The sequence below is a fragment of the Bos indicus genome, chromosome 19 (assembly GCF_029378745.1).
Source record: "Bos indicus isolate NIAB-ARS_2022 breed Sahiwal x Tharparkar chromosome 19, NIAB-ARS_B.indTharparkar_mat_pri_1.0, whole genome shotgun sequence".
In the NCBI taxonomy this organism is placed as follows: Eukaryota; Metazoa; Chordata; class Mammalia; order Artiodactyla; family Bovidae; genus Bos; species Bos indicus.
This window is the reverse complement of record NC_091778.1, coordinates 58,333,925-58,354,655: the sequence shown is the minus strand read 5'-3', so window position 1 is coordinate 58,354,655 and position 20,731 is coordinate 58,333,925. Positions and strand designations below refer to the sequence as shown.

General features: G+C 54.0%; 1 protein-coding gene across 1 annotated transcript; it reads left to right on the top strand.

The window, feature by feature from the left end:
- Positions 1 to 134: 134 nt before the first annotated feature.
- GPR142 (G protein-coupled receptor 142) lies at positions 135 to 10,758 on the top strand. Its single transcript, XM_070774461.1, has 8 exons — positions 135 to 175; positions 255 to 394; positions 1,185 to 1,273; positions 1,449 to 1,512; positions 3,197 to 3,373; positions 4,780 to 4,899; positions 5,654 to 5,812; positions 6,652 to 10,758. The coding sequence occupies exons 1-8, from the start codon at positions 135 to 137 to the stop codon at positions 7,503 to 7,505; spliced, it is 1,644 nt and encodes a 547-aa protein (XP_070630562.1). The 3' UTR covers positions 7,506 to 10,758.
- The last annotated feature ends 9,973 nt before the right edge of the window (positions 10,759 to 20,731 follow it).

Genomic DNA, 20,731 nt, shown 5'->3' with positions numbered 1-20,731 from the left:
TTGGGGTGGGCTGGCTTTCCAGAAAAGAGGACAGGGCTCTAAGTAGGGCCCGTGGGGCAGCTGATGTCATTCTCATGTCCTTCGTTGAAGAATGATCCTGGCGTGCTCTGAGGAGGGTGATGGGCCTTAGGGACATGGGGGCTGTGGCCATCACACCCCCCCGCTCCAGGTCAAGGTGAGCTAGGATGGCGGGGCCGGGCATAGAGCAGCTGCACCCCACGCTGTGCACCCCTGCCCCGAGCACCCCCACCCAGAACCGGGCTGGCCGCCTCGCTTGAGGCTGGTCCCCTGCAGGCATCCCGCCAGCCGTCTGACCAGGAGCTGCCCTGGAACCTTCTTCCTCTAATTCACCTTCTCAAGTGGTCTCGGGTCTTTTGGTTCACCTCCTTGGAAGGTTTCTCTTACCAGCTTCTGTCCAACTTCCTACTGTAATTTTTCCCATCTCAAAGTTCCACAGAGGGGGCTTCCCTGGTGGTCCAGTGGTTAAGACTCCATGCTCCCAAGGCAGGGGGGCCGGGTTCCATCTCTGATCAGGCAACTAAGATCTGGCTTGCTGCAACTAAGACCAGTGCAGTCAATAATAATAATAAAAAAAATAAAAGCTGCAGGAGACACACAGCAGAGCCAGGACCCACCCTGACAGTGGACACGCTGGGTGACAGTGTCAGCTGGGTTCGTGCAGGGGAGAGCTCTTCTAAGGACAAAGGAATAGAGAGAAGAAGGTGGGGTCTGGAGCCCAGGGGGGTGGGTGGGCGGCGCTGGTGGGGCCTCACCTTTTCCAGGAACAGGTAGGGCCTGGCCCAGACCCTCACGGGAGGGAGTCCTTCCAAGTTGATAAACTGAAACGGTGTGTGTGTGTGGCGGGTATGTGTGTGTGTGTAGGGGGCTCCTGGGAGATCCAGCTTAGCCTTTCTCCCAAGGCCAGGCCCTTCACTGGGGCTGGGTCAGAGCCCGCCCTCCCTTGCTCTCTGAATCCCAGGGACCGGCTCAATGCATTGATCTCTGCCCCAGGCTGGCACAGAGAAACACAACAGCTCCACCCCCCACCCCTCTCTGGAGCCACAGAGAGAGCTGGAATTGGGTCTGGCACCTGCTGCGTCCGGGTTGGCAGAGACTCGGCTGTCCGGCCCAGCGGAAACCCCTCCCGGCTGTCCTGACCTTCACACCCAGCTCCCTTCATCCAGATTCGCCACCCCCTGCCCACTGGCTGTATGCCTGCCCTTCCCGGGGGCTGTACCACTTCCCTGACCCAATCCAACAAGACAGCCTCAGTGTGAGGGGAGGGCGGGGTCAGGGCCAGTGCTGTTCAATAGGATGTTATTGATGATTTTTTACAAAGACAATGCTGAGAGAACCCACTAGTCAGAAAATGGTCTTTCAGTAAGAAAGTCTCCTTGAGGCTCAGAAGTGTGACCCACCTGTGCTGGAATCTCCCACCCTCCACCTAGGAGCCAGGGCACCTGTGTCTTCTTAGCCTCTTGACGATGGTCATGTACACCCCCAAGCTAAGCTGTATCGGCTAGAGTTAGATGGACGGCATTTCAAGTGTACAGGAATTGGGGAGGGCCCAGGTTACCCAGAAAACCCAGCAGGGTCACCTCTGACTCCCCATCTCTGGGGGCCTCGCCTCTTCTGGTTCTAACTTGTCATCCCTGAAACTCCTCTACTGATCTAAAAACTGACTTTCCAGCGACTGCCCTGGTGATCCAGTAGCCAAGACTCCAAGCTCCCAGTGAAGAGAGCCTGGGTTCAATCCCTGGTCAGGGAATTAGTCCCATATGCTGCAACTGAGAGTTTGTATGCCGAAACTAAAGAGCTCGCATGCTGCAACTAAGATCCAGTGCAGCCAAATGAATTTTAAAAAACGAACAAAAAGGCTGACTTTCCAGGAATACGCATTTTCTGTTTACATTTTCTTAGTCTGAGGGTTTCTGAAGTGTGTGCATGCATGTGCGTGTGTGCTGTGCACGTGCGCCCTCGTGTGTGTGTGTGCCATCTGTAAGAATGCACACGTGTGTAGGTGTGCACACATGTGTGTGTGTGTGTGCAGTCTGTAAATATGCATGCATGTGTTTGTAGGTGTGTGTGTGGTGTGGAAGTATACACGCCTGTGTTTGTGTGCGTGTGGTGTGCATGAGAGTCTTGGAGCTGGAGAGAGGAAGCGGGGCATCCACCCTGCCCAGTCTTGCAGATGGAAGGTCAGAGACAGTTTTATCTTGCCCTGTGCATCTGGAAGCTCCGTAATTCCTCGAGAGCAAGTCTGAGCTAGAACAATTCCCGGAGACCAGTGTAACTTCCCACCTAAGACAAGAGTATCTATGACCCAAGGGGCTTGTCTGAGGTCTCCTGGCCCAGACAGGGGCTGAGCCTGGATTCAGATGTTGCTTTTCTGCTTTTCTTTCCGTAGCCCCATACTGTCTCTTCTGGGAAGCTATATCAGTAGCCACAGGCGAGGCAAGGAATCGCTAGTGTTGGTAGAGTAAGCTTGGGGCAGGATGCAGAGTTTCTGAATCTGTGGCAAGGGTGAGCGGACACGGGAGAATGGAGGGGTGGGCTCCCAGCCCCGTCCCAGCTGCAGCCTCCCTTGTACCTGTGATGTCTCACTTCCTGAGCTAGGGTGCCCCAGAACACTTAGATTGGGAAACAAGGAATCAGGAGTCTAGGTTCCAGGCCGCCGGGGTTTGGGGGTGGGAGGCGCAGCAATGACAAACAGGAAAGAATTGCTCCTCAAAGTGACTGACATGATATGGAAAGCTCCGCCCGAAGCCAGGCTGTCCCGTGGTGGCACCATCTTCCAGCCTCAGCATCCTGCGTCATGCTGCCCACCCACCCCCAGATGGAGGGCCTTGTGCATCCGAGGGGTGTATCTACCTGACCCACTTCCCCTCCCGGTAAAGCTACCTGAGCACCTGCTCTTCCGGTAGGAGGGAGTGACCAGAAACGGCTCTGGAGGAGGGACAAGGCCGAGTTCAAACTCCGCCTGCTGCCACTTACATGCTCTTAGCCTTATCTGACTTGCTGGACTTCTCTGAGCTTCAGTCCCCTCTCGTGTGAAGTTGAGGTGTCCCAAGTTAGCTTGCGGGGCTGCTGGGAGGGTGACCCGTGGGGAATAGGGTGGGTCCTCGGGAGATGTTGGCAGAGACCCCTGCACCTGGCTGGAAGTGGCCCCCTGCTCACCCACAGCCTCCTGGTGCAGGGAGGTGGTGGCCTGGGGACTTCTCTGTGCCTCTTGCACCCTCTGTTGCTGGAGTCCCGGACACTCTGCCTGGGGACCTGAGTGCCTACGTGCCTCCCACGGGACCTGACCAAAGCCAGTGGACTCTTGGGGGTATGCAGTGCCAGGACCTGGCCACCAGGGAGCAGCAAGGCTTCTGTGAGTTCTGAGGCTGGGTGTGAAGGTGAGGCTGGAGGTGGGCATCCTGGTATTTCCAGCCCCAGAGTGGGATTTAACTTTGTTGTTGTTCAGTCACTAAGTCGTGTCCGACTCTTTGCAACCCCACCGACTGCAGCACACCAGTCTTCCCTGTTCTTCACCATCTCCCAGAGTTTACTCAAACTCATGTCCATTGAGTCGGTGATGCCATCCAACCATCTCATCCTCCGTACTCCCCTTCTCCTCTTGCCCTCAATCTTTCCCAGCATCAGTGTCTTTTCCAACGAGTCGGCTCTTCCCACCAGGTACCCGAAGTTTTGGAGCTTCAGCATCAGTCCTTCAATGAATATTCAGGGTTGATTTCCTTTAGGATGGACTGGTTTGATCTCCTTGCTGTCCCAGGGACTCGGGTCTAACTCAGGGAGCCCAGAGACTGGCTCTGCGGCATTCCCAGAGGGTGAGTGTGGGAGGCGATTCCAGGCTGGGCCTCAGCTCGCCCCAGACTCAATCCGCATACTGTCCTGGGCGCCCACTGCTGGCTGTGCTGGTGACTCTTCCCCACGTGGGATGGGAGAGCTGGCCAGGCTCAAATTCCAGTCTCTGCACTGCAAGCCACGCCAGATGGTGTTTATTTGCTAGTGACCGCTTGAAGGACAGTCCATTTCACCAGGGCTAGGAAAACAAGGGCTTGTGGGGTGCCGCTGGGTCTGGGTTTCCCAGAGCTGCTGGCAGCTGGGTCCGGCTCCTCCTGGGGGTCCCAGCCAGCGTTGGGCACAGCTTCCTGCCATCCTTCCAGGCCAGCAGCACCCCCACCCCACCCCAAGGTAGCTTCCTTCTCGACCCACCACCCGCAGCCACTGCACAACCGATTCCTTCCAGCCTGGCCCGGGGGCTCCTCTCCAGATCCGTGTCCTGACCAGGGCAGCCTCGGCGCTCCCTCCCCAGCACGGGTTTCCCCCCACTCCTCTCTGAGTCAGCTCCTGGAACACATCTGCCTTTCTTCAGAGTCCTCGCCCCCAGGGTTTCTGACAGCCAGACTGAGCCCAGGCCGGTTCCCAGTGCCCTTGGAGCACGGGGCAGGCCATCCAGAGTGCCAGTGCTACCCTTCCCAAGGCCACCCTCCAGCCTCGCCCCTTCCCTTCCCAGGCTACCTCGTAATCCTGCTTTGCTCCAGATGGTATCGACTGTTCAGGCTCATCCCCCTGGGCCTCGGGCCCCACCCTCCCCCTCCTCCCCCTCCTCCCCCTCCTCTCCCTCTCTCCTCCCCCTCCCTCCTCCCTCTTCCCCCCTTCCTCCTCCCCCTCCCTTCTCCCCCACCCTCCTCCCCCTTCTCCCCCTTCCTCCTCCCCCTCCCTTCTCCCCCACCCTCCTCCCACCACCCACCGCTTCACACGTGCTGACTGCAGACTCAGTGCTGCTGGAAGAATCGTCAGGCAAACAACTGAGAGCGAGCTGCAGGCACCCCCGGAAAAAGCCACAGGGTGACCCAGGACCCAGGAGCATGCGGCTGGCAGGAGATGAGACAGGTAAGGTGCCTAAGACCCAGGGTGGGCAGGGAGAGTGAGGTGGCAAGGTCAGCAAGGAATCTGGAGGTAGGGTGGGAATGGGGAGCTTGAAGTGGAAAAAATCAAGAGCTGGAAGGTGAAACCTAAAATCTGAAAGTGTAGACTAGGTGGGGAGGGACCAGAGCATGTTGTCTGGTCCTCATCCCAGATCGGCCACCAGCTAGATGTGTGTGATGGCAGACAGGTCACACCTGACCCCTCTGGACTCAGTTTCCCTGTCTGAAAACCAGGGCCCTTCCAGCTCCAGTGGTACTAGGAGACAGAGAGAGAGAGATGCTCTTTGGGGTAGAAAGGAGAGAACTTGGTCACATCTCTCCTTGAAGAGGAGGCAGCTGTTTGCTACAGCAGTGCGGTTGCCATGGTTACCGTGGGTCCAGGTCAGTTACCCAGGATGCCTTACGAACACGGTGCTCAAGCCCCAGTTCAGACTGTCTGACTCAGGCTGCCTGGGAACCAGGCGATTCAGAAATAATCTCTAAGATGGCAAGAAAGGCCACTGAGTACTTCTTCCCATTGATAGTGGAGCCAGGCCCCGAGGGGGTGGGCTGGGGTGGAGAGGACGTGGCTGTCGGGATTGCGTTTGGCTGGACCTGACTAGGGGCTCTGCATGGGGCCAGGGTGAGTAAAGACCTCAGGGCCAAGGTCATGGTGGGGCTGCTCCAGGCCAGGCTGGAAAGAGACCAAAAGTTCTAACCTGCCATTCTGCACCTCCTAGCTGCCCAGCTATGGGTGACCCTGCTGCCCACACCCAACAGCAGTGGGCTGAGCCAGGAGTTTGAAGGCCATCGGCCCGAGAGCCCCGTGACGTCCCCTTGTGTGGCTGGGGTCATCCCTGTCATCTACTACAGTGTCCTTCTGGGCCTGGGGCTGCCTGGTGAGTGGGGAGTGAGGTCTGGGGTCCAGGGCTGGGCCAGAAATTGGGGTCCTCCTTCAGTGGGTGCCAATCCTCCATGCTGACCCCTGAGACACAGGATAGTGGATTCCTTCCTCTTGCCTTGTGGGGGTGCTCTGGGTCACTGCAGAGCCAAGCATAGAGCGGAGTAAAAGCGAGGGTGCTCAGTGGCTGTCGTGTCTGACGCTTTGTGACCCCATGGACTGTAGCCCACCAAGCTCCTCTGTCCATGAGATCTTCCAGGTAAGAAGCCTGGAGTGGGTTGCCATTTCCTTCTCCAGGAGATCTTCCCAATCCAGGGATCGAACAGGCAACTCCTGTATCTCCGGCATTGCAGGCAGATTCTTTACCGCTGAGCCATTGCAGAAGTTTGGCGTGCTCAATAGCTAAACCCAAGTTTTCAGCAGAGCAGACAGCCCCGTTCTTCCCCCAGGAATGGGGATCTCCTAGAATGACTAAGTTCATGCAGAACAGCCCAGAGCGTCACACTGAAAGCTTCTTGCACCATCCACTGCATTCAGAGAGCAGAGCAGGGGTGTGGTATGGATGCAGGAGAGGATGGGTGGAATTAGGGAATGGCTCATCCCTGCCTGTAGCCTGGTAAGGCAGTGGCCTGCAGTGCCATGGCTGGACAAGGCAAGGCTGATCTGCTTAACCTTTCCAACAAAGTGAGCTTTAAGAAGTTTCCAGAAAGAGGAAAAGAGAGGCAAGAAGCAGCAGGCGGGGAGGGACGATGAGAAAGCACAGCCAGGCAGCCCTTCTAACCTCTGACCCCTCCCCTCCCTAACCTCGGTGACCATCAGTCAATCTCCTGACCACAGTGGCCCTGGCCCGCCTCGCCACCAGGACACGGAAGCCCTCCTACTACTACCTTCTGGCACTCACAGCCTCGGACATCGTCACCCAGGTGGTCATCGTGTTCGTGGGCTTCCTCCTGCAGGGAGCTGTGCTGGCCCGAGAGGTGCCCCAGGCCGTGGTACGCACAGCTAACATCCTGGAGTTTGCTGCCAACCATGCCTCGGTCTGGATCGCCGTCCTGCTCACGGTGGACCGGTACAGTGCCCTGTGCCACCCCCTGCGCCACCGGGCCACCTCGTCCCCGGGCCGGGCCCAGCGGGCCGTCGCCGCTGTCCTCGGCGCTGCGCTGCTCACTGGCATCCCCTTCTACTGGTGGCTGGATGTGTGGAGGGACGCGGACCCGCCCAGCACGCTGGACGAGGTGCTCAAGTGGGCTCACTGCCTCATTGTCTATTTCGTCCCTTGCGGCGTTTTCCTGGTGGCCAACCTGGCCATCGTCCGCCGGCTGCAGCGGAGGGGCCAGAGCGGGCCGCGGCCCCAGGTGGGCAAGAGCACCGCCATCCTCCTGGGCGTCACCACGCTCTTCGCCCTCCTCTGGGCACCCCGCACCTTCGTCATGCTCTACCACCTGTACGTGGCCCCCGTCTACCACGACTGGAGGGTCCACCTGGCCCTGGATGTGGCCAACATGGTGGCCATGCTCAACACCGCCGTCAACTTCGGCCTCTACTGTTTCGTCAGCAAGACTTTTCGGGCCACTGTCCGAGGGGTCTTCCAGGACGCCCACCTGCCCTGCACCCTGGGGTCACGGTCAGCGGGCATGGTGGCAGAGCCTATGCTGAAGCCTCCGGGACTCCCCAAGGGGGCAGAACTGTAGAGGAGGAGCCCACGCAGGGAGCTTGGGGTGGCTCATGCTTGGAGTACTGGGGTCTGTGGTTGTGCCCACAAACTTTATCAACACTCTCCATTGCAATCTGGGGGTGGGGAGAGAGGTTTCTCACTTCAGGGGTGGCTCCCCAGGAAGCTAAATTAATGTTGGTGGGTTGAATGAACGAATGAATAGATGGACGGATGGATGAATATGAATTGCTTTTATCCCACCCCTTCCTGGAGCCCACCTCTCATTCCCTGCGTCAATTACTTCTTTGGCTTCTGCTGGCAATGCCGGGGAGAGAGGAAGATGTCCCCAGGATTCCAGGCCTTTCCTGGGCCAGGGGGAACCATGTGTGGGGGCTGAACAATGGGGAGGAGCTGTCTGGGAAAGTGGTCTTAAGTAGACTCAATGTCCCAGCTCTGGGGCGATATAAAGACCTTGGGGTCTTGAGTGTCCTGGACTGATTTTGATTGACTCCCTGCGCTGGAGCCAGAATAGGTTCAGGGGCCCCAAACAGCCCGGGGCTGCAGTCTTCATGGTTGCCAAGGAGCAGGACTAAGCAACAAAAGGCCCTCTTAGCTCAGGGGCCAGGAGAGGGGAGAGGCGGCCCCGGCCACGCTGCTGACCTCACTGCACTTGGGGAAGAAGGCTCTTTCCCCACCAAGGCGGGGAAGGGAGATGGCTCCACTGACGGGAGGCCAGGGGGCTCTGCCCGCCCCTCCTGGACTCTCTCCTTTTGGCGGTGCCAGCCTGGAAAGGCAGCTGGGAGGGACAGCAGACGGACCTCCCACCTGCTCCAGGCATTGGGTAAACACATTAGCAGTCTGCTTTCTGCTTCTTGATCAGGCTGAACTGACCTTTCCCCTGAACGGGAGGTCCAGGCGGGCCCTCACCAGCACCCAACCCCTTCGTGGGATCACAGAAGCGAAAAAGGCAGATATGCGCCGGGCAAACAGTCAGTGCAAAATGAATGCCCTTGACCTTCCCCCTTCCCTCCCTACTTCTCTCCCCACAGCAGGAATGTCTAGGAAGGCACTTTCAGCCGCACCCATAAGGTAGAAAAGACGGTCCCCAATCCTTTGTCCACAGTTCTAGATTCCAAAAAGCTCTGAAAAGCAAGACCGTGTCCTGCGTTTGCCACAAACACATTGGGTGGCGAAACCTGACCGGAACAGGCACCGGTTCGGGTGTGTCTTGGTGCCGGGAGCTGCGCAGACTGCATTTCAGACTCAGCGGGTGTAATTTGGGGCTGATGCCCTACACCCTGCTAGACTGGAGATCTGTTACTTTGTCTAAACCACACATTACCTTCCTCTATTCTGAAAAATTATGAGGCACCTCTGGTCCCAAAAACTGAGAGAAAGAACGGAGGACCTCTGAGCAACGTCAGCCTGCCCTGAGTCGGTCAGGGGCACGGCGGATTCCCCCATCGTTACCAAACCAAACGCGGGTCCACTCCCCCCAGCACAGCATAGCCAGTCCACCAACTCCGGGTTGTGGTGGAAGAAAGTGCCGTGTTTATTGCAGATGCCGAGATAGGAATCCAGGCAGCTAGTGCTCAAAAGGCTGCAACCCCCTGATGGCTTTTAGGGAAAGTGTTTTGTGTTTTAACATAATCTTATTTATTTATTTCTAGCTGCGCTGGGTCTCTGGGTGTTGCTGCAGGGTTTTCTCTCCACTTGCAAGAAGCGGGGGCTACTCTCTAGCTGCAGTATGTGGGCTTCTCATTGCGGTGGCTTCTCTTGCTGCGGAGTACCGTTTCTAGTGCAGGTTCAACAGTTGTGGGGCACGGGCTTAGCTGCTGCACGGCATATGGGATGTTTCCGGACCAGGGGTCAAACCTGTCTCCTGCCATGGCAGGCAGGTTCTTTGCCCCTGAGCCACCAGGGAAGCCCTGGGGAAAGGTTTTTAGACAGAGTGAGGGAGACGGTGGCAGGGTGAGTTTCTGATTGGGGGGTAGTGAGGTAATCAGGAGTCAACATCATCAACCTTTCTGTTTGCAACCCATCTGGAGCCTACGTGCCCGCGGACCACATGCAGTTAACGTCTTCCACCTGGTGGGGGTTTCAGTCGCTGCAAAAAGAGCTCCAAGGACTTTGCACAGAATATTACCTACAGCTCTTGAAGAGAAACTGAAGTCTTTGACTTGGTTTAATGACTAAACTGTTATGATTTTATCTTGTTTGACTGTTTTCCTTTCGTCCAACAAATGTATTTCCATGTAATTTAACATACCAAATAAGGAGTTCGGGCTTTTAAAGCACTGGGTGCCTGGACTTCTCACTTGGCACCCTGCAATAAACGCTACCCTTTCCTTCCCCTGGAATGGGTGAATTTAACTCAGATGGCCATTATATCTACTATTGCGGGCAGGAATCCCTCAGAAGAAATGGAGTAGCCATCACGGTCAACAGAAGAGTCTGAAATGCAGTACTTGGATGCAATCTCAAAAACAACAGAATGATCTCTATTCATTTCCAAGGCAAACCATTCAATATCACAGTAATCCAAGTCTATGCCCCAACCTGTAACGCTGAAGAAGCTGAAGTTGAATGGTTCTATGAAGACCTACAAGACCTTTTAGAACTAACACCCAAAAAAGATGTCCTTTTCATTATAGGGGACTGGAATGCAAAAGTAGGAAGTCAAGAAACACCTGGGGTAACAGGCAAATTTGGCCTTGGAATACGGAATGAAGCAGGGCAAAGCCTAATAGAGTTTTGCCAAGAGAACACACTGGTCATAGCAAAAGCCCTCTTCCAACAACACAAGAGAAGACTCTACACATGGACATCACCAGATGGTCAACACCAAAATCAGATTGAATATATTCTTTGCAGCCAAAGATGGAGAAGCTCTATACAGTCAGCAAAAAACAAGACCAGGAGCTGACTGTGGCTCAGATCATGAACTCCTTATTGCCAAATTCAGACTTAAATTGAAGAAAGTAGGGAAAACCACTAGACCATTCAGGTATGACCTAAATCAAATTTCTTATGATTATACAGTGGAAGTGAGAAATAGATTTAAGGGACTACATCTGATAGATAGAGTACCTGATGAATTTATGGATGGAGGTTCATGACATTGTACAGGAGACAGGGATCAAGACCATCCCCATGGAAAAGAAATGCAAAAAAGCAAAATGGCTGTCTGGGGAGGCTTTACAGATAGCTGTGAAAAGAAGAGAAGTGAAAAGCAAAGGAGAAAAGGAAAGATATAAGCATCTGAATGCAGAGTTCCAAAGAATAGCAAGGAGAGATAAGAAAGCCTTCGTCAGCGATCAATGCAAAGAAATAGAGGAAAACAACAGAATGGGAAAGACTAGAGATCTCTTCAAGAAAATTAGAGATACCAAGGGAATATTTCATGCAAAGATGGGCTCGATAAAGGACAGAAATGGTATGGACCTAACAGATGTAGAAGATGTTAAGAAGAGGTGGCAAGAATACACAGAAGAACTGTACAGAAAAGATCTTCACGACCAAGATAATCACGATGGTGTGATCACTGACCTACAGCCAGACATCCTGGAATGTGAAGTCAAGCGGGCCTTAGAAACCATCACTACAAACAAAGCTAGTGGAAGTGATGGAATTCCAGTTGAGCTATTTCAAATCCCGAAAGATGATGCTGTGAAAGTGCTGCACTCAATATGCCAGCAAATTTGGAAAACTCAGCAGTGGCCACAGGACTGGAAAAGGTCAGTTTTCATTCCAATCCCAAAGAAAGGCAATGCCAAAGAATGCTCAAACTACTGCACAATTGCACTCATCTCACATGCTAGTAAAGTAATGCTCAAAATTCTCCAAGCCAGGCTTCAGCAATACATGAACCATGAACTTCCAGATGTTCAAGCTGGTTTTAGAAAAGGCAGAGGAACCAGAGATCAAATTGCCAACATCCGCTGGATCATGGAAAAAGCAAGAGAGTTCCAGAAAAACATCTATTTCTGCTTTATTGACTATGCCAAAGCCTTTGACTGCGTGGATTACAATAAACTATGGAAAATTCTGAAAGAGATGGGAATACCAGGCCACCTGACCTGCCTCTTGAGAAACTTATATGCAGGTCAGGAAGCAACAGTTAGAACTGGACATGGAACAACAGACTGGTTCCAAATAGGAAAAGGAGTATGTCAAGACTGTACATTGTCACCCTGCTTATTTAACTTATATGCAGAAACGCTGGGCTGGAAGAAGCACAAGCTGGAATCAAGATTGCTGGGAGAAATATCAATAACCTCAGATATGCAGATGACACCACCCTTATGGCAGAAAGTGGAGAGGAACTAAAAAGCCTCTTGATGAAAGTTGATGAGGAGAGTGAAAAAGTTGGCTTAAAGCTCAACATTCAGAAAATGAAGATCATGGCATCTGATCCCATCACTTCATGGGAAATAGATGGGGAAACAGGAAACAGTGTCAGACTTTATTTTTGTGGGCTCCAAAATCAGTGCAGATGGTGACTGCAGCCATGAAATTAAAAGACGCTTACTCCTTGGAAGGAAAGTTATGACCAACCTAGATAGCATATTCAAAAGCACAGACATTACTTTGCCAACACAGGTCTGTCTAGTCAAGACTATGGTTTTTCCTGTGGTCATGTATGGATGTGAGAGTTGGACTGTGAAGAAAGCTGAGCGCCGAAGAATTGGTGCTTTTGAACTGTGGTGTCAGAGAAGACTCTTGAGAGTCCCTTGGACTGCAAGGACATCCAACCAGTCCATTCTGAAGGAGATCAGTCCTGGGTGTTCTTTGGAAGGACTGATGCTGATGCTGAAACTCCAATACTTTGGCCACCTCATGCAAAGAATTGACTCATTGGAAAAGACTCTGATGCTGGGAGGGATTGGGGGCAGGAGGAGAAGGGGACGACAGAGGATGAGATGGCTGGATGGCATCACCAACTCGATGGACATGAGTTTGGGTAAACTCCAGGAGACGGTGATGGACAGGGAGGCCTGGCGTGCTGCAGTTCATGGGGTCGCAAAGAGTCGGACACGACTGAGCGACTGATCTGAACTTCCTTCACCACAACCTGGTGTCAGTAGGCGGGCTTTGCATTCAGGCACAGGACCCGACTCTTGTTCAGTAACACTGTGTGCACAGAGACGCGTCCATGGGAAGAGTTGATGAACCAGAGCTTCATTCCTTGCTTAAGGAGGAAGTGGGTGTGAGTGTAGGTTCCTTAAGAAGGGGCGCAAGACATGATGCCTCCCCTAGCCCTTCCCAGGGACCAAGTCCACCCTACAGAGCAAAGTGCTGGGAAGAAAGGCATCTTTTGACGCAGAATCAAATGACACATTGTGAGGGAGAGACCCCCCTTCCCACTTTATAGGAAACCTGCAGGGCCCTGCAGGAGAGCTGTCCAGTCTCAGGGGAGACCTTGGCCATGGAAGGCAGCTGCAGTGGGGCAAGACAAGAAGCCTCTTTCAACTGGCTGGGGAGCTGTCTTCACGGAGACAGAAAGGGCCTTCACCGGTGGTCCAGTGGTTAAGAATCCATCTGCCAGTGCAAGGGACACGGGTTTGATCCCTGGTCTGGGAACTAAGGGGCTTCCCTGGGGGCTCAGACTGTAAAGAATCTGGCTGCAGTGTGGGAAACCTGGGTTCAATCTCTGGATTGGGAAGATCCCCTGGAGAAGGGAACTGCTGCCCATGCCATGGACAGAGGAGCCAGGCAGGCTACAGTCCATGGGGTCACACGGAGTCGGACATGACTTAGAGACTAACTTACCACCACCATCATATTTCCCTATGAAGCTTTAGGTAGCAGTTCCCTTTTGATATCTTTATAACCTTTAATGAAAGCGAGAAATCATCACTGTGATAACAAGCCACTGAAATGGGAATGAAAGGTACTCTTGAAGCTGGTTATCTTTCCTTTGCAAATTTTTGTCATTAAAGCCTCAATGGCTTCTGGAGAACTTCACTTCCCGGGTGTGGGTCACCCTGCTCGTCTCCACCCCACCTGCTGAACTACCTTGGCTGATGGAAATCCTTTTTGAAATTCCAAGCTTTTCCCTTGCAGGTTCCTCCCACCCCACCCCAGATTTTCCATTTCATCAGTTGATCTTATCTCCTATCTTTAACCCTGTGTTAATACCTGAGGACAGTTGTTTGTCACGTATTTCCAAGTCTACATATGATTTCTGCCAGTCTAGAAGTTGGTCGACAGCTTGTTTTCTGATCTCTGTGTCCAGGTGTATTCATTTCCTAGATCTGCCATAACAAAATACCATAGTCTGGGGGCTTAAGCAACAGAAATTAATTTTCTTAAGGCTCTGTGAGCTGGAAGTCCAAGATTAAGGTGTCGGCAAGCTGGTTGCTTTCGGCAGCCTTATCCCTTGGCTACAGATGCTCTCCTCTGTGTCTTCCAAAGCTCTTTCCTCTTTGCAGGCATATCCCTGGTGTCTCTGTGTCCTAATATTTTTTTTTCTTTAGGATTTTTTTGATGTGGACCATTTTTATGGTCATTATTGGATTTGTTATGTTACTTCTGTTCTATATTTTGGCTTTCTGGTTGCAAGACATGTGGAATCTTAGTTCCCTGACCAAAGATCGAACCTGCACCCCTGCATCGGAAGGCAAAGTCTTAACCACTTGGTCCGCCAGGAGAAGTCCCCTAATCTCCTCATCTTAAAAAGACACCAGTCATATTGGATGTGTGCCCGCCCTAATGGCCTCATTTTAACTCAGTCATCTCTTTAAATTCACATTCTGATGTACAGAGGGTTAGGGCTTCAGTCTACGAATTTAGGGAGACACAATTTGGCCCATAGCACTGTGGTTATTTCAAAAGGAAATTTCGTTTGGCTGCATGTCCAGTTTTTGACGAGAAGAATTTTTCTCTTAGCTCTTTAGGAAATGTCTCCCCACCTTTCTTTCTGGTTGGTGTAGCAGAATTCAACGTCAGTCTTGAATCCTCAAATGTGACCTCTCCTTTCTTCCTGAATTCTTGGAAGATCTTGATATTTTTGGTTAAACCATAATGAAGAAACATCTGAGGACAAGTGTCTTCCCTCAAGAAGTTTCCCGAAGTCGGCTACAGAACTTTGAAATTCCACACTGAGAATATCTCCTCCTCGTTCAGAAGAATTTTCTCCATTTTCTTAGCTGTGACAGGGTTGCTGGCCCCCTTTCCGGCTGCTGCTCTCGGGCAGGAGAATAAAGTCGTTGTCTGCCACATTTCCTGGGCTCCCTTTAATGCTCCCAACCTCCAACAGCGTGTTGGGTTTTTTTTTCCATTCCTCGTTGGGCTTAAGGTTTGCACAGGCTTCCCTTGTGGCTCAGCTGGTAAAGAATCCGCCTGCAATACGGCAGACCTGGTTCAATCCCTGGGCTGGGGAGATCCCCTGGAAAAGGGAAAGGCTACCCACTGCAGTATTCTGGCCTGGAGAATTCCATGACTGTATAGTCCATGGGGTTGCAAAGAGTCGGACACAACTGAGCAAGTGTCACTGAAGTGTGCACGGCTCCCTAGCACTGCCAAAGATCCCCTCTTACCTGCACTCACTGCCTCTGCCCCCTCATGTAGTGGTCAGTGGTCCCGGGGGCTTCTGACCTCACTCCCCTAATCCCGCTGTGGCCTCCTCCACCTCCCAGCCCCACCTCCACCCCCAGCCCCCAACCTCCACCCCCTCCGTGTCCATTGGGTAAAGGGCCCCATGGCTGTCCACGTGCTCCTGGGATGGGGAAGGGTGGGAGGGGGCATGCTGGAGACAAGGAACCAGCCTTCTAGAGGGTCTGCTATTTTCAGCAACCATGCCCAGGGAAGGGGGTCGCCCCCAGAGAGCAAAACTTTACTTATTTACCAGATTAAATGTTGAGCCCCTTGGTCGGCCAGGTTATGGATCTGTCGGCAGGGACAATGGGATGGTCTTTGGCAAGGGAGTGTCTTGGGAATCTTGGTGTTCCCCACCTCCCCATCCCCACCAAGGCCCTGATTCCTTTGTCAGCGGGGAAGCTTGAGGGTCTTGCGACCCAACTTCCCGCTTTGTCCCGTCACTATGGGATAAGACAGCAGGGGGCGCTGCAGGATAGGCCGGATGCGCAGACTGGCCTGGTAGCCAGGGGGCGGGCCTTTAAAGCAGATTTCCAGGCAGATCTAAGTTATTGCCAAGAAACTGTGCCTGCCCAGCCCCACCCCCACCCCCACCCCTCCACTCCCCTCCACGCCCCCACCCACCCTCACCCCCACCCCCATCCCCATCACGTCCGCAGCCAGCAGGGAGCAGCTGGGCAGAAGGGCTCAACCGGTCCCCTAGTCGCTCTTCTCCACCCTGAGGCCACGGAGTCACGACCTTCCTCCAAGCCGGGAGGTGGCGGAGACGGGCGGGTGGCGGCGGTTTCCCCAGGTCCTCCTGGCGACTGGGAAGGCTGGCTGCGCGGGGCAGTGTGTGAAGGGCCCTGTCCTCGTCCGTTCCGCCTGGTCCGGGCAGCCCCTCCCGCTGATCCCACATTGGCTGCCTGCCCTCCCCGCGGTGGGCACCGGCCTACCCGGACTCCGCAGCCGCAGGGCCTCGGTCAGTGCCTCTAGGGTCCCAGGCTCCCCCAGAAGCTCCTGCCCAGGGTACACTCCCCACTCAGGGAGTGTGAGCCTCGACTTCAGCCCCACACAAGCCAGGATGGAGGGAGGGGGCGGGAAGGGGAGGGAGATGGGGCGGGGAGAAGCGGGCAGGGGAGAAGCCGACCCCACAGTGAGTCACCCTCCGAGCTGGGACCCAGGTAGGGTGCCGGGGCGGGGCTCCCGGGATGCTGCAGCCCTTCAGCCAGGGCCCCCGGGGGCTCCCCAGGCACCGAGGGGGCAGGAAGGCAGGCCTGGCTGAGGGGCGCCCTGCAGGGGAGGGAAGAAGGGAAGGGGGGTGTGGAGGCTCGTCCAGAGCCTCCTCCTGTCTGATCACACCTCCCCTCAAGGAACCGGGAAAGAGGACGCCCCTGGGGGGAGCCGGTCTGCCACCTGGCCCTCCCTCACCTTCTCCTGGAAAGGAGAGCTCAGGCCACCGTCTAGGTGCCCCTGGAGAAAGTGGGTACGGGCCTGACTCTGCCTCGTGGCCAAAAGGGGTTTCCCACCCAGGGCCCCCACCTACCCTCCTTCTCGGGGTCCTCTAGGCAGGAGCGGGGATGGGGTGATGAGGACATGGTTGGTCCACTTCCCACAGTCACCCCTGACCTCTGACCTCAGGTCCCATGCCCCTGGCCATGGCTGGGGCCTCCCACCCCTCCAGCTGAGCCTGGGCAAGGGCTCCTCCAGTCTTGGGCACCCCTTCCACCCACTTGCCGGCCTGGCTCCGCCCCGCCACCCCAACTCTCCACGGCTGCTGGAAGTGAAAGAGTTAACAAGGTCTGTGGCGTTTCCCTCCTAGACTCCTCCTAGATGTATATTTAGCAGACAGGGCAAAGCCAGGGAGAGGAATGCCCAGCTGCCCTGGCACTGGAGCCCCTGATGGCCACACTACTCCCGGGAGAGTGGGGGCGGCTCTAAATGGAAGGCTGTGGTCTCAGGCGGGACTTGGAGGCCTCTGTGGAGAAGGGCAGGGTGTTGCTCCTTTTCCAGAGAGAAGGACCGAATGACTGGGTCTCCCAGGGCCGCGGGAGGCAGGATTGTGGGAAGGGGGCTGGCATCAGAGGGCTCACTGCCAAGGGGCATTGGGGCACAGCTGGCTGGGAGGGTTCCTTCCACCTGCCAAACCCGGTGCTGGCCTGGGCGAGGGACCGTGAGAACTGAGGGTCTCAGGCCGGGTGCCCCAACCGGTTCAGGTGCCCGCCTGGCTGGCTGGACGTGGCCGGAGGGGAGATGGCTGGGGAGCCGTGTGCCAGCAGTCACCTGTTCACTTTGGGACAGCGGGCATTGCCAGCAGACGTCACGTGGGGTGGGCTAGAGCAGGAGTTTTTCTAAATTCTCCATCGAGAGTGCTTCCAGGGGCCCGACTTTTGAGAAGTGACTGACAGGTGGGATGATGGCACAGTATTTGGCTTTAATGGTGGGGAACCCACTGAGCTGGCACCAGGGCACCTGGGTTCTGGACCTTTCTCTGATACCAACACACTGCATGACCTTGGAAAAGTCATTTCTGGCCCCAGGGGTCTCACTTAGCTCGTCCGTAAAATGTGGAGGTTGGACAACACGGGACCCACGGTCAAGTCGATTGGCAAACTCCAGAGTCCTGGATGAACCTCAGTTCAGAGTAGAAGGGTGAGACACAGCCTGCTGGTTGGGAGGCATCTCACAGAATAAGCAGCAGCTTCTGAGACTCTCCCATGGACCTGTGTGTTTGTGGGGTGTGTGTGTGTGTGTGTGTGTGTGCGCGCGCACACATGCAAGCGCCTCCTGGCCTTCTGAGACCTCTGATCTCCCTCTTAGACCTGCTGCCTCACCTCCAGGGAGCTCCTCTGTGATGAAATAGAAGTGGGCTCCCATAGAGTGAAAGTGTTAGTTGCTCAGTCATGTCCAACCCTTTGCAACCCCATGGACTGTAGCCTGCCAGGCTCCTCTGTCCATGGAATTTTCCAGGCAAGAGTACTAGAGTGGGTTGTCATTTCCTCCTCCAGGGGACCTTCCTGACCCAGGGATCAAACCCGCATCTGCATTTCCTGCATTGGCAGGCAGATTCTTTACCGCTGAGCCACCTGGGGAGCCACAGGACCAGACACTAGGCTTAATATTTTGTTTGCACCATCTAATAGACTCTTCATAATAACCCTCAGGAGGTAAGAATTATTACCTTCGTTTTTCTAGATGGACATGAAAAAAGGGCAACAGTTAGTTGCTCAGTCATGTCTGACTCTATGCGACTCCATGGACCTTCACGACCTTCACCCAGAGAACCAGGGTCTCGATGAACGTTAGTCTCGATGAACCATGCATTGCTGGCAGATTCTTTACTGTCTGAGCCACCAGGGAAGCCCATAGATGGACATATACTGAGGGTCAAAGAGTTAAAGCAATTGGCCTGCAAAACATGCCTAGTTCGTGGTGAGGCAGGACTCAGATGCAGGCCTGTTTGTTCATCCCTGGGTTCGGTGCATCTCACAGTTGGGCAAGGTGCTTGAGTTAGCTGGGAGCACAGACCCAGGAGGGAGGCATAGAGCACGCATCGTTTTGCTTTCTTCTCACTCTTGGAGTCAGGTAAAAACAGAGAGGACTTTGCCGAAACCTGGTGGGTGGGTGACGGGCCATCCCCAGTGGGAAATGAATGAAGGTGGAAAAGTGAGTGGTGCCGGCTTGGAGGCCTCTCTTGGAGGCTGAGTTTCTTCCGATGGTTCTTAAGATCACATTCCAGTAGGATCCCTCCAACTGCATTATAGACGAGGGATTGATGAGGCTGGAGAGCCCTTAGGAGACCACTGGGAGGGTCCAGGCATCATAGAAAAGGTGAGTCCAGGATGGAGGGCCCAGATGCCCCTCAGGGTATGCTGAGTTTGGAGAAGACCCGGGGACACAGAGAGGGAATGCTCACCCCCTCTGTGGCCCCTGGAGCCCTTCTGGAGGGAAGGGAGATTGTGGAAGAGGCTGCACATGGAGACAGAGGAGGATGTTTGCCTGTGTTGTGACATAATTCCAGATAGGAGCGTCCCAGGAGTTCGCTGGTGGTCCGGTGGCTAAGACTCTGTGCTCCTGACTCAGGGGGCCCAGGTTCAATCCCTGGTCTGGAAACTAAGATCCTGTAAACCCCACGGTGTGGCAAAAAATTAATACTATCTATTAATATTGTTTAAATCAGTGTATGTTAATAAATATTAATATATTTAACAATATTAATATTAATAAAACGAAACGATTAATATTTAAATCGGTGTATATTAATAATTATTACTATATTTAACCATATTAATAATTGATATTAATAAATGAAAACAATAATAGAAGTAGAGCGTAGACTTCCCTGGTGGCCCAATGGGTTAAGACTGAACTTCCAAGGCAGGGGGGCACAGGTTCGATCCCTGGTTGGAGAACTAAGATCCCACATGTCACATGACATGGCCAAGAATAAATAAACGTTTTTTAAAAAGTAGGGTGTCCTATGTGAGAGGTTAGAAGTGCATACCTGGTTTTCTCTGATTGGTCCTAAGCTGGAAGCCCAGATAAGAGTTAGGGCAGCTGTCAATCATTAATTAAGCCCTGCCGACGTGGGATGATTGCTGCCGGGGTAACTGTTTGACTTTCTGGACCACTTGTCCAGGATAGCGGTCTGATTTCCTACAAGTCTGACTTACGGCTAGCAGGCTGGCTTCCTGGCATGGTTGCCGCTGATTGCAGGTCAGAGATCTATTTTTATAGAAGCTCTGGCCATGATCCATCTGTATATTTAGTGTCTCAACAACAACCCATGAGTATCACCCGTTTTTCAGGCAAACAAACGAGGAAGTCATAGGGCCGAAGTCGTAGGGCCAGTACGTTTCAGAACCTGGACAGGAAGCCACTGGTTTTCAGCTTGTATTTCTTTGCCTTTCAGTCTTCTGGAGGCAAGGGTCCTGACCCCTAGCCTCCAACCCCTATGCCAGTACACTGAGCTTGCTCTCAATAAATATTTATTAAAGTTAAGGCGTAGTAAAGTTTGAGGGAACCAGGTAGAAATGCAAAATGAAAGTGTGTGTGTCCAGTGGGGGTGGGTAGTTCCCTGGTGGCCCAGTGGTTACAATTCTGGGCTTTCACTGCAGTGGCCCAGGTTCAGTACCTCGTCAGTAAACTGAGATCCCACAAGCCACCTGACATGGCCAAATAAAAGAATAGAGCAGAATGGGGTGCCAGGGGATCCTGGCTGGAAGGGCACCACCGTTAGAACTGTCAAGCGTTCGAACATCTTCCCTCTTGGCGTCCCACGGGCATCTCTGCACTCGAGGCTTGGACACCGAAACCACAGGCTGAGACACGCGGATCTGGGCCAGCTGGGTGGGAGGGAACTCGCCTCTGGGAGACAAAAGCCGTCCACCCACCGGCCTGTCCACCACCCTGTTCTAATCGATGTATTGGGAGGTCTGGTCCAACCTCGCTGAGTAATTAGGGGCAGTCAAGAGCTGAGAAGGACACTTCCTCCCAGGAGCTGGCCTGGGGGTCTGGCCAGGTGAGGGGGACGGGAGCCTCCAGCCCTGTTGGAGGCAGAATTCTCAGGCGGCCGCGTGATCTCTGCCCCTGTCCTCGGGAGTTACTCCGTGATTATATTATGTTACGCAGTAGAGAACCACACTGCAGGGGAGGGTGGTGACCTGAGGTCAGGTGATGGGGTGG

Excerpts from the sequence above, each read along its gene's own strand:
- GPR142 (XM_070774461.1), top strand. The coding sequence starts at position 135 with ATGGGGGCTGTGGCCATCACACCCCCCCGCTCCAGGTCAAG. Across the intron at positions 1,274-1,448 it reads TCCAACAAGACAGCCTCAGT|GAGCCAGGGCACCTGTGTCT; the intron begins GTGAGGGGAGGG and ends CCCTCCACCTAG. Across the intron at positions 5,813-6,651 it reads TCTGGGCCTGGGGCTGCCTG|TGGCCCTGGCCCGCCTCGCC; the intron begins GTGAGTGGGGAG and ends TCCTGACCACAG.